At 39.7% G+C, this 11,564-nt stretch overlaps 2 protein-coding genes across 4 annotated transcripts; both read right to left on the reverse strand.

The window, feature by feature from the left end:
* Positions 1-852: 852 nt before the first annotated feature.
* LOC116318132 (prostamide/prostaglandin F synthase-like) lies at positions 853-4,731 on the reverse strand. 2 transcript variants are annotated; one of them, XM_031737079.2, is made up of 9 exons: positions 4,558-4,731; positions 4,309-4,402; positions 4,131-4,184; positions 3,882-3,927; positions 3,667-3,794; positions 3,409-3,523; positions 1,611-1,733; positions 1,396-1,533; positions 853-1,250 (listed from the first exon to the last, which is right to left on the reverse strand). In XM_031737079.2, the coding sequence occupies exons 1-9, from the start codon at positions 4,664-4,666 to the stop codon at positions 1,143-1,145; spliced, it is 915 nt and encodes a 304-aa protein (XP_031592939.1). In that variant the 5' UTR covers positions 4,667-4,731; the 3' UTR covers positions 853-1,142. The 2 variants fall into 2 exon arrangements, with proteins under 2 accessions (XP_031592939.1, XP_039459429.1); XM_039603495.1 differs by having other exon boundaries at positions 1,337-1,533.
* A 633-nt stretch (positions 4,732-5,364) lies between these two features.
* On the reverse strand, positions 5,365-10,946 carry txlnbb (taxilin beta b). Of its 2 annotated transcripts, none has more exons than XM_031737077.2 (10): positions 10,858-10,946; positions 8,732-9,014; positions 8,273-8,364; positions 7,973-8,143; positions 7,146-7,340; positions 6,746-6,865; positions 6,582-6,656; positions 6,400-6,492; positions 6,053-6,148; positions 5,365-5,914 (listed from the first exon to the last, which is right to left on the reverse strand). In XM_031737077.2, exons 2-10 carry the CDS (start codon positions 8,964-8,966, stop codon positions 5,432-5,434), a joined length of 1,560 nt encoding a protein of 519 aa, XP_031592937.1. In that variant the 5' UTR covers positions 8,967-9,014; positions 10,858-10,946; the 3' UTR covers positions 5,365-5,431. The 2 variants fall into 2 exon arrangements, with proteins under 2 accessions (XP_031592937.1, XP_031592938.1); XM_031737078.2 differs by having other exon boundaries at positions 8,732-9,002; positions 10,858-10,928.
* Positions 10,947-11,564: the final 618 nt, after the last annotated feature.

An 11,564-nucleotide genomic window follows, 5' to 3' on the forward strand; every position in this document is an offset into this window, starting at 1 on the left:
GTTGTACTTTACTTGGAACAGTGGTGACGCTTTCAAGGAGCGGTCACCTTACCAAGAGTGCATCAACGACTCATCCAGGAGGTCACAAAAGAACCCGCAACAACAAAAATGTAAAAAAGTGCAGGCTTCACTTGCCTCAGTTATGGTCAGAGTGCATATTTCAACAATAAGGAAGCAAGTGGGCAAAAATGGCATCCATGGGAGAATTCAAAGATGAAAAACATGACTGCTGACTAAAAAGAACACAAAAGCTTGTCTCATCTTTGCCAAAAAAACATCTTAATGAACCCCGAGATTTTTGGAAAAATATTCTGAATACACAAAACTAAAATTTTTGGAATTGGAGTCCTGTTGCATCTTGTGTAAAGTCTGGGGCTGTCTTTGGCTGGTTTGCTGCTTGCGCCTCCATTATGTTCTGTAATTGATTGTGAATTTTGCTCTCTACCAGAAGGTCCTGAATGTCCAGTCATCAGTTTATACAAGTTCAAGCTCACTTGATACACTTAATACAGCAGGATATCTGAATGGCTAAAACAAAAAAACCAACAACTAAAATAAAGGCTTGGAGTGACCTTGTCAAAATCCAAACTTAAAACTGATTGAGATGCTGTGGCATCACCTCAAAGAGGCCGTTCATGCTTGAAAATCCTACAATGTGGCTGAATTAAAACAATTCTGCAAAGAAGAGCAGCCAAAATTCCTCCACAGCGATGTGAGACTCATTGCCAGTTATTGCTAACGCTTGATTGCTGCCAACGGTGGCACAATCAGTTATTAGGTTTAAGGGCAATTACTTTTTCACATAGGCACAGGTAGATTTGGATAACTTTTTCCCCTTAATAAATAAAATAATTTAAAACTGCACTTTGCTCTTTATTTGGGTTATCTTTGTCCAATACTGACATTTTTTCATGATCTGAAAGATTTACATATGACAAATAAGCAAAAAACGAAGAAATCTACTTTTTCACAGCACTGTATAAAAAAGTAATACTTTTAAAGCAGTTCTCACAAAATTATCATTTCAAAGATGGCTTAATAATCACGCTTATCTTAACTTGATACAAAGAATTAATCAGCTGACGTCATCTGTTTCTTTTTTCCTTTAATTAAGTTGTGCCGTGCATGAAGGATTTTAATATTCACTGTGCAGATAAAATGTCCTCTACTGAGGGTCGGTCTATTGGACTCTGGCAGCGGTGAGAGAACAGCACCCTTCCATGTTCGTCCAAAACAAAGTTGCCTCCCAGCTGGAACAAATGATAGTAACGAGAAATTATTCATAAATCTTAAAACTCTTTCTTTGTGGTGAAAATTTAGTGAATTTCTCTATCACCTCTTAGAATTCATTATGTAGATGTGTTGCACAAAATAGTCATATTGAATTCTGATGACCTGAAACATGTCGTCTTGGATCCACGGAAGCTCTCGTGGAAACTCCATATCGTTCGCTACATATTCAGAGTAGATCAGTATATTACCGAAGTTTAACACTTTCTTCAGAGATGCTCCCAGGCCAAATGCACTATAAATCTGCAATATCCAACAATGATTTCATTTATTTATTTATCAAAGACTGAAATTTGTATTGTCTGATGTTGACCCCTGACCTTTCTACTGGGATCCAGCAGCATGTCGTACTGACAGCCTGTTTGCTTTACCCAGTGTGATGCTCCCTCCTGACAGCCAAACGAAATGACCACCACTTGTACTGAGTGTGCATCCAGAGAACTCTGCAAAGTAACATTAGAGATAAAAGTATATATATCTATATATGTATGCATGCATGCATGCATGTATGCATCCATCCATCCATCCATCCATCCATCCATCCATCCATCCCTCCCCCCCTAGCAGATCATTACATGGAGAAACCTTTTGAATACAAGCGCACTCATCCACACAGGTGTACACACGGGTGTTCACAGACACAAACTACACCTTTCTTTCTTGCGTGCTGCACAACAACATTCAATATTTAGTATCTACTGTTTTTACTCTTAGCTACTCTTAGCTATTATTGCAGTGGTGTTGTGTTTATTATGTTGCTCTCTTTTTTGCTTGTTTTCTCTTCTGTTTTTTCTTCTCTCAACAGGTGATCCAGGTGATTTTTTTTTTAAGTGCCCTTTCTCACTGTCCATATTCCCCTCTATTTTTCTTTCTCCCTTTCCTATCCCCCAGTCATGTCTGTCCCATCTGTAACAACTGAAAATAAATAAAATAAATAATAATAACAAAGGTCAGTCAAATGGACCGATATGGCAAGGCCATGATGATCCATTTGGTAAAATTAATCCGTTGGGCGTCTTTCTTGGCCTTCAGACAATAATTCTGATGGCCAAAGAACCAAATGGGACAGGCAAAAAAAAAGAGAGATAAAAGTATAATTATGTAAGTTCTGTATACTGTACTGGGGGATTTTAGAGATCAGATGATTGTATTTATGAGAATATCACACTGCACATAAACCATGGTGCAGAAGTCTTGAGCCAACAGTTTACTGAAAAAAAGAAAATAGGAACACAGTGTATGGGGCAAAAACAGCATGTGTGCATTTCCAATGAGCTTGAAAGTAAATATTTGGTATGACCCCTTTTATTCTTCGACTTTGAACTCTCTTAGGGCATTAAAACCTCTTCTTTGGATGTTGGCTGCCTTTTGTTCCGTTCTAGGGTATCTTAACAGAGAATGGGGGGGAAAGCCTGATAGCCTTGAGGCAATTGTTGTGATTTTGGTGCTATATAAATAAAACTATTGAATTTGATTAAACTGAATGATCATACGCTGCTTCAATAATGTTGAGTCCAGGATGTGGGGAGGCCAGTGTATGACTAATTATGTTCATTACGTGTTTTTCATGTTTACTTTTACTGCATTAGCAGTGTTTTTGGGATCACTGTCAATCGGACGATTTCCAGATGGTATTATTGCGTGGTGTATCAACATCTGATGATACTTTTCTACATTCATAATACCATTTATTGACAAGAACCCCAACACCACTGATTGAAATGCAGCCCAATATCATGATAGAGTTGCAACCGTGTATTACAGATGACTGTAGATACTTACTACTTCCTCTCTAATGATTTCCTCTACACACACTGATTACAAATACACCCAAAAATTTTAAATTTGGGCTCAACACCTGTTACCACTTTCTCCCTGTTTCCCTCCCTTAAAGACACACTGCACACCTTGTTGAGATATACCAAGTTTTCACCTTATAACTCTTTGGTAATCTTTTTTTTTTTTTGGTTCAAATTAGTATTTTATATCGTGCTGTTATGTCTGGCATTTTTCTTGCATAGTAAAAAAACAAGAATGTGTTACTGCGGTCACAATGAGTCATCCTAATAGGTTTGGATGAATGTAGCAAAACATTGTTATTAGGTGTGTGATGTTTACTTGATTCTTCTGCAGATCTTGAATGTGTAGACGGCAGAGCAGACAGGAGAACTGACGGATTAACACCAGCAATATCTTCTTACCTCTCCCAAGATATTTCTGCAGTGTTACTGTTCTGTCAAACACAAAGCCTCAGTAAAATATAAAGGTGCAAAGCAGACAGCACCAACAACCCATAAACACTGGCAGATATATGAGGTTCATTGTTACGCTTTTTTTAATAAGTGTGGAAGCATTAAAGACTTTCATCAAACCCACTCTCCAGTTCTGGCATCGATGAGCGGCGTATCTGGTGAAATGCATTTTGATTGATGATCATCATTGTGTATTTTAGGACTCAGTTGTAACTCATCATCCAAACGCTGTAGAAAGGCATCCCACTGCACCTGCGGTACATTGGCTGCACTACGTAAAATGACCATGATGAGTATGCTTTTTAAAAAAATTTTACATTTTCTATTATAAGAACTCACTTCTAGCTCTTTAAAGTCCTGAAGAGCTTCTCTCAAAGCAGCACAGCTGGGAACATCATGCAGAATAGTTCTCAGGGGTTATGTCAGTTTATTGAGGCTGTGACTTACTGTACTATGTGAATCAGTGAGTGGATGCACAGCAATTGTGTCAGCACAAGGTACAGCTGATTTGGCCTTTGTCATATAATCTAGATGATATAGTAGTTATATATACCTCAGTACATTTTAGTTTAATTTTTGTGCTCTTACTTTGTATTTTTGCTCCAGAGATCCTCTGCATCCTTTTTTCGTTTAACAGACAGGCTGTGAAGCAGAAAAAATGGGCCTGAAATATAACACTTCAATACATATTTTAGCTATAAATATTAAATATAATAAGGTTTAACAGAAGAGACTGCTTAGTTAAACTGAAGCTGGGACTTTAAACCTGTTGTACAGAGTTGCACCGGCTTCAATCAGACCCAGCAGTGACTGTTTACGCTGTATGCGGATTTTCTGCCTGACGAATTCTTGGCACAAGCCTGTGTGACACAAAGTGCATGAAGTTAGCAGCTAACCGTTTCAGCGGATTCTTTATGTATAATGATTGATAGGACTCCTGCAGCCCCTGCTCATGCTACGAGCATAAATTGTTTGGCGACTGGTGTCTATTTTTATGTACACTTGTGTGACCTACCTTCCCTGCTCTCCTTCTCAGCGAGGTCCAGCAGAGCTTTCCCTTTTTCGACAAAAGACGAGAGAGCTTTTGCACAAGAAATTGCAGTTGAATCTGGTTGTTCTGCCATTTTCCTTTTAAACTCTCCAGCCTCTTATCGTGGACCGCAGCAACAACTGCCTCTGCTTTCTCGCAAAGTCCATTCTGGCCAAGTTTAGAGCCAAAAGATTTTCGACTGAAGCTCAGTTTAAAGGGGAACGTCACTGATTTGTGACACAAGTGTTTGTTTGCAGGTTTTAAATGACTTATAACAAAACATTTAATCAAAACTGAAATAGATAAAAAGGCAAAAAACAAAGATGAAAGAAAGGAAATAAAATGTACATTCTTTGACATCAAGCCCATTTTATCATTTAGTTATGCTATAACTGTTCACTGATTTGGTACAGTATCACATTAGGATATTAATAATTGTTCTGTGATTCCAGAACCAGTTCCCAGTTTGGATTTAGAAGCCAGATAGCCTCTGTACTTTTAATATTGGCCTTAAAATTTTGATTTTGATATACGATTAAAGTTAGAGCTACATTAGATGACCCTGAACATTCTTTTAGTTATACTGCTATAGGCTGAGGCTGCTGGGAGGGGGCTCATGATATAGAACTGAGTCTCACAAACTGTTACTGGAGAAAAAAAACGGGTAGTCGGAAAAGCTCCGGTTTGTTAAACAAGTTCATAAATCTGTGTAGTTATAGGTGGAGATTTGCATACTAAAATAAACCCACTTTTAAATGTCTTTACACTAGGATCAGACACTCAACACAGATGTAGCATTTTTATTTTTATTGCTAAGAATCTCACATAAACATGGTTTCTTTTCACAGTGATTTCAGCATTAATCAACTGACTCCATTTCCAAATCTCTCGTTTGTTGGTATCCATCCTCGTGGACTTCTTGGTGTTCGCTCTGCTCTATGTGGTTCTCCTCTGGCTCCTCAGTGGGTTCATGTGATTGACTTGTGCCTGTTTCTGTAGGGGCAATGTGAGAGATTGTGAAAGAACTGGCGACCTCTTTCAGAAGGGCTTGTTCAGCCTTCAGTTTAGCCAGTTCCGCAGTGAGCGGACTTGTGAGCGTCGGTGTCCCGGTAGGGGCAGGTGCTGCAGTATTCTGGATGGGCTGATTCTCATTTGGGTCTTCAGGTGTCTTCTCAGAGCCCCCCTTCTCTGACGGATCAGCAGACTTGTCCTCCGGTTGACTGCCAGCTCCATGCACCTTTGCATATAGACTCTTCCTTTCTTCCTGCAAAGCCCTACACAGATTCTCAAGCTTCTGGTTTTTGATGGTGAGAAGCTCAAACTCTTTTTCCTTAATTGCTTTCTGTAAAAAAGATATTTAAACATATTGTATAAATTTTCATATGGTAGACTAATTTTTTTCCCTGGTGGGTCATATCTTTAAAAATATACCTATGTCTGAGGGTATTAATGACTTAAAACAACAACAAAAAATTCTTACATCTGCCACCATGTCAATAAGATTCTTATTGCAGCCATCAAAGCGAGTCTTCCATGACTGGCAGTCTTTCTCCAGCTTTTTCATTTTCTTGGCCATCTGCACAACAACAACAACAAAAAATCATGTTATGCTGCAGACAATCAAAGTGTCTTCTAAAAATAGCTGCAACTGAGCAAGTGTAGGATTATAAGGTTTGTTAGTTTTTGAAGTGTCACTGAAAAGCTCATGGGATTCTTTCCTCTCATTTGTATTTTTGTCATCTTTGTCATCATCTTTTTGCAGAAAAACTCAATAATTTAGTTAATCTCCTGAAGCAGACTTCAAATATTCTGTAAAACCAAACTTACTTTGTCCATGTCCTGTTTGAAGCTGCTGTAGACACTGTTACTCTTTGATACCGTGCCCTGGAATTCATCAAACTTCTTGGAGTACATATCAAGCTGAGGAAGAATGGTAACAAAACATTATACTTTTCTCCAGGGAGGTAGAAAAATGATCCAATTTTGCCCATGATGCCCTGATACCATACCTGGGTTTTCATATCGATCTCTTGCTCCTTCATGACCTTCACTTGCAGTTTATATTCTGCTGCCTGTTTCAGCAGCTGTGTGATTTTGAAATGGTAAAGAAAAATGAGCATTAGGGGATTATTACAACAAATCTTTTATTAAAATGCACAACGAAAAAACGTACATGGTCTTTTTCCAGCTTATGCTTCTCCTCTGCCTCCTTCAGCAGCATGTTTGCCTGCGCGAGTTTGGTTTCCAGCAGCTTTTCTTTCAGGTCTCTGTGCTTGAAAACCTTTTCCAGGTTCTGGAAGACATTCAGGTGGATTTATGAGTAGTTTTCACAGAGAAAGCTGTTTCATTTCTCGCTCTGGGAGCCTTTGGCTACATAAAACTGAAATAGTGTAACTAATAAATGTAAGACCTGGGAGAAATCTGCAAATAATTCATGGGCACAGATGTGAGAAGGTTTACACAAGTACAGTTTATCCAGTTTTAATAATGCATGTAGACTGGGAGTACAAATTGGCTTTGCTGTTATGTTATGCGAGTGTCCGTGTCTGTTCACACTGTAGCAGGATCCATACCGCCTCTCGCTGGTCGTATTGTGAAATGAGTCCCTTCAGTTTTTCTGCAAGAGCGCTGTTCTCCTGACACAGTTTGGTGTTGCGGCTGCTGTGTTCCTCAATTTGGGCCTGAATCTCACTGAGCGTGCCCTGGAAATGGGTGGTGATCTCTTTCCTCTTTAGGTCATCCTCTCTGCACCTCTGCAGGGTCTCCTCCTGCGATTCAGGCATGGGTGTTAGCTTTCAAACCTGTACTGCAAAATGCATTTGAATGCTCAACTGTTTTGTTTGTCTTGTGCACTACCACTGACTTATATCATTTGCTATTGTTCCAGCTAGCAGCCATACAGGAAGCTCATGGAGCAACTGGATCACTGTACAGGAGGAAGCATCCATGATGTTAAACTTATAAAAGAGAGAATGCAAACCCTTTCAACTGAACTACAGTGTTGTCTGCACAGTTCTTATGGTTATTATAAAGGTGATAGTTGCTTAAGCATCAAAAAGCTCTGAAACTGAGCAACTCACACCAAAACAATCTTGACTAAAAGCGCTACACTGCAAGCAAAAACATGCATGATTGATCAGGGAGTGAACCATCGCTTTAAAATAAAGTTCTGCTGCTTTGAACAACACTTGGCTTCACAACAGGAGTTGTGAGGGTGGCAGTGGAATAGGTCAAACTTTGAGCTTTGACATAGCGGCAGATTTTCAGTGCCAGCTGATGTCATATCCTGTAGAGCAAAAAATATGCTGGGACCACCTGGCACCATAGCTCAACAACAAATGGCGATTTCGGCATCTCTGATTAGACACTGTTCAAGCAGTGATGTCTGGAATTGAGCTACCTTTAAAGTCTTGTTATGTCTTTGCAGCTCTCTGCAGAGCCCCTCCAGTTTGCTGCGAGCCAGCACTGCACGGCTGTGCTCGCTCTGCAGCTGGTCCTTCTCCTTCATCACTTGGAGAAGCTTCTTCTGGAGAACTTTCATCTGCTTCTGATCATTGCGATGCTCCTCTAGCTGCAAAAGCACACACACAGTGCCTATAATAGTGAATATATCTTTTCTCTGGAAACAAACCATAGCTTTGATGAGAGCTACTATATATTTTCTTTTTTTGCTCTCTTCACCTTTGTTTTATCCACTCACCAGCTCGGCATGCTTCTTGATGATGGCCTGCAGTTTCTCTTCCGGAGAATCGAGTTTGTTCAGACTTTGCATCAACAGCATAGCTTCCTTCCCTGAGCAGCCATACAGAATTTAACCTTAAAAATCAATCATTGCCGTAAAGCCAGTTTTAAACAGACTGATACAGAAATTATTGTTGGATGATTTTCTGGGACTTCAAGAACTCTGCTGGTCCATCTTGTGAAAAATCATCTTGGCAGCTGACACAAACTATAAAAGGCATTTGGAAATACTATTTTACCTCCCTCTCTGTTGCAGATGGATGCACTTACACGCGTTACGGCTCTGCTATCACACACCTATCACTTTCAGTACAACCTGGACTTTTGCTGACTGAGCTGAATCAAACCCACCTCAGATAAAATCAATTAAACTGTTTTTTTTTTTTGTTGTTTGTTTTTTCAAAACCCCACACAACACCTAGATTTTTCAGCATCTTCTTCTCCATTTTCTGGTCCTTGCGGGTCTCTGCCTCTTTGACAGCTGTGACCTCCTCCGTGTCCTCTGGCTCAGCTGGAATCTCGGCAGCCTGGTAGGTGCTAATGATGTCCTCCAGCTGTTGGCCCAGGTCCTCTGTCAGGTCAATGTGGTGATCCTCGGCTGGCGATGCTTCAGGACCCGTGGGTGAGGGTTTATTCTCCTGACAAGCCTCCATTTTTCTGAGGTAGTTCCAAAAGGGAGATGGTTGGCTCTGTAATGGAATCTGTACATGTGTAAGAGGCTAAGGATTAGGCTTAGGATAGACTCATGTTTTCCTGTTTAGTCAAGTAGTAAACATGGAGAAAAGCAAAGTCATGCTGAGTGTCCATTTTGGTCGTAGTTATTCCAGCTTTGCTCTTTAAAACTTAATCAGATTTCTGATTGATTAATCAGTAAAATTAACTCAAATCAGATTTGAGAATTTCCAGCACAGACCTTCATCTCTGCAGAACTTTTTGTCATAGTAGAAAAAGCACAGACAGTAACTAAATGTCTTTCAGTGAATTGGCTGACCCAACACATCAACAGATATTATTATATTTTGTAAATAGACACATAATTATTTGGTAAAAGACTGTAAAAACTCTGTAATCCTGCTGTAAAGGCTCAGCAGAAAAATAGACTCGAACTTCTACACTACCACCAAGTTCTTCTTTGGACATTGGCTGCTTTTTTACTCATTGGGTTGTTTGTTAAGCAACTTAAAACTGACCCAAGAATCATTTAAGTATAAGAAAGACTCAAGGGGTGAACAAATGTTGTGTTTACATATAATAAACAACTTTGCACAGATTGATTTTAAGTTGTATCTTTAGGCCCTTTGTTACTAGCACCATGTCACAAAAACACGTAATTTGTTCTCATTTCTTATGTCGAAGCTATTAAAAAAAAGCCAAAGATAATATAATAATTTGACAATAAGCTTTACACCAATAAGGTGATTCACAAAGAGCTGTTAGCTGAAAACATATATCAGCATGCCGAGTAGTTTTTACTTAAAATTCTGAGTAATCTGGACAGGTGGAGGACAAAAGAAGTGGCAGGCCTACAAAAATATCTCCAGGAGAGTCATTTTCTTAGAAATAGGAAAACGTCCAGCAAAGACCTGACACAGGACCTGAGAGATGTATGTGGACCTTCATTTGATCCATTTGCATCCTTCAATGAGGATGGAGAACAATTCCAGAGGACTAGTTAAAGAAACTCCTGTCGAAGAACAAGGGTACAAACGTTGTTTTTAATTCTTTGTTTCTGTGTATCTTCGCACATGTTTCAGTAAATCACACACTCATTTTTTCCATTTTCGCAAAACATAAAGAAATGAATGGTGGCCTAAGATTTTCTTGGTTTCAAAACCATCCTATATTTACTGTTAAGACAGGCAGACATTGGAAAATCTGCCATACGACAAAAACAATAATCACTTAAACTAATAGTAAAGCCAATTAGTGAATAATAAATATAATCCCCTATCGAGTGCTTGCGACTATCTTGCGTTGTACGGGCTTGCAGCCAGAGCCTGTTTATGTGCATAAAATTAGTGCAGCCTTCACGCTGCCTGTGCTTTCACAAGCGGAGCACATGGCACCTGTTCCAGATCCACAGGCTATTTTAAGAACTTCTTAATATGGGCACGTTATTTATTTATTTCTTATCCACTCTTATTGATGTCAGTGGTTGTGCGCAGTGAAGTCGTGTTTTTCAACTATTAATATTCAATAAAAACACAAATGTTACATAAGCAACCCCGTCGGCACGCAGTATATTTCTAGGAGGTTAAAGTTACCTTTAAAACAGTGTATGTAACACTGTGGCTTTAGTGAGCCATTACTTTAACATAAATACTGATAAATGCATTCACAGACTAGACTAGCCTCACTGCCGTCAAGAGCTTCTCGCATCTAACAAACTTGGCAAAGGTTGCATCCATCAAATTCAGAGAGGCACTCATTAGTACGTTAAAGAAGACGTTTTGAAAACCATCCCAAGCACAAGAGTTAATGTTTTAAACTATTAAAGTCTAAATGTCCCTGAAGAAGCAGTGCAAGGAGCAAACAGGGTCTTACCAGGACCAAGGGCCAGAGGGAGAAAAGGAAGAGTGTCGAGGGGCTTGGACAGGCTGCCACCAGCTACAACAGCTGTGATAAGACCACCTCAAAATAAACCAGTGGAGCACAGCTCACTCTGAACAGAGAGAGGGAGTACAGAGATACTCCACAGCACACCTCTATTAAAAACAACCCACGGGCCTCCTCTGATTGTAATCTTAACAGGAATTTACCCCAAGCAGCACCTGTGTTCACGCTAACAACGTGTGAATGTAATAAATCTTCTGGTAAAATCTCTAGCAGCCATTTTATGTGGTGTCTTTGAACCAATGCAGCACTCGTTTTATTTTAGGCAAGGTTGCTGTTAACAGCCATATAATTATTCTAACAAATGGGCCTGACAAGCCTGGTGACTGAGCAGGAGACAGGGAAAAAAACCCTGATGTGTCTCTGTGATTGGCCAGAATTAGAACAGACCTCCTCCCCCGACCCAGAGAAGAGTGGCCGCAAAATGTGATTTGCTCATTTCCTCGCTTATACATGCTTCACACATGCAGTAAAGTGCACTGCAAATGCTGCTGATACACAACAAAGTGTGTGCGAATGTGGTTCAATATTAGTCACAAGGTGAGAGCTATTTTTGGAAGCGTTCATTTATTTTTCCTCTCCCGTGTTATGACTGCAGTAATAATTTTTCACCAGAGGATGTCACTGGTTGGAGATTC

This window comes from Oreochromis aureus, linkage group 19 (assembly GCF_013358895.1).
Source record: "Oreochromis aureus strain Israel breed Guangdong linkage group 19, ZZ_aureus, whole genome shotgun sequence".
Lineage (NCBI taxonomy): Eukaryota > Metazoa > Chordata > Actinopteri > Cichliformes > Cichlidae > Oreochromis > Oreochromis aureus.

Excerpts from the sequence above, each read along its gene's own strand:
- LOC116318132 (XM_039603495.1), bottom strand. The coding sequence starts at position 4,666 with ATGGCAGAACAACCAGATTCAACTGCAATTTCTTGTGCAAAAGCTCTC. Across the intron at positions 1,534-1,610 it reads TGCTGGATCCCAGTAGAAAG|ATTTATAGTGCATTTGGCCT; the intron begins GTCAGGGGTCAA and ends TGGATATTGCAG. Across the intron at positions 1,251-1,336 it reads TACATAATGAATTCTAAGAG|CTGGGAGGCAACTTTGTTTT; the intron begins GTGATAGAGAAA and ends CATTTGTTCCAG.
- txlnbb (XM_031737077.2), bottom strand. The coding sequence starts at position 8,966 with ATGGAGGCTTGTCAGGAGAATAAACCCTCACCCACGGGTCCTGAAGCA. Across the intron at positions 6,657-6,745 it reads ATAAGCTGGAAAAAGACCAT|CTGCTGAAACAGGCAGCAGA; the intron begins GTACGTTTTTTC and ends AAAATCACACAG. Across the intron at positions 5,915-6,052 it reads TTATTGACATGGTGGCAGAT|AAAGCAATTAAGGAAAAAGA; the intron begins GTAAGAATTTTT and ends TCTTTTTTACAG.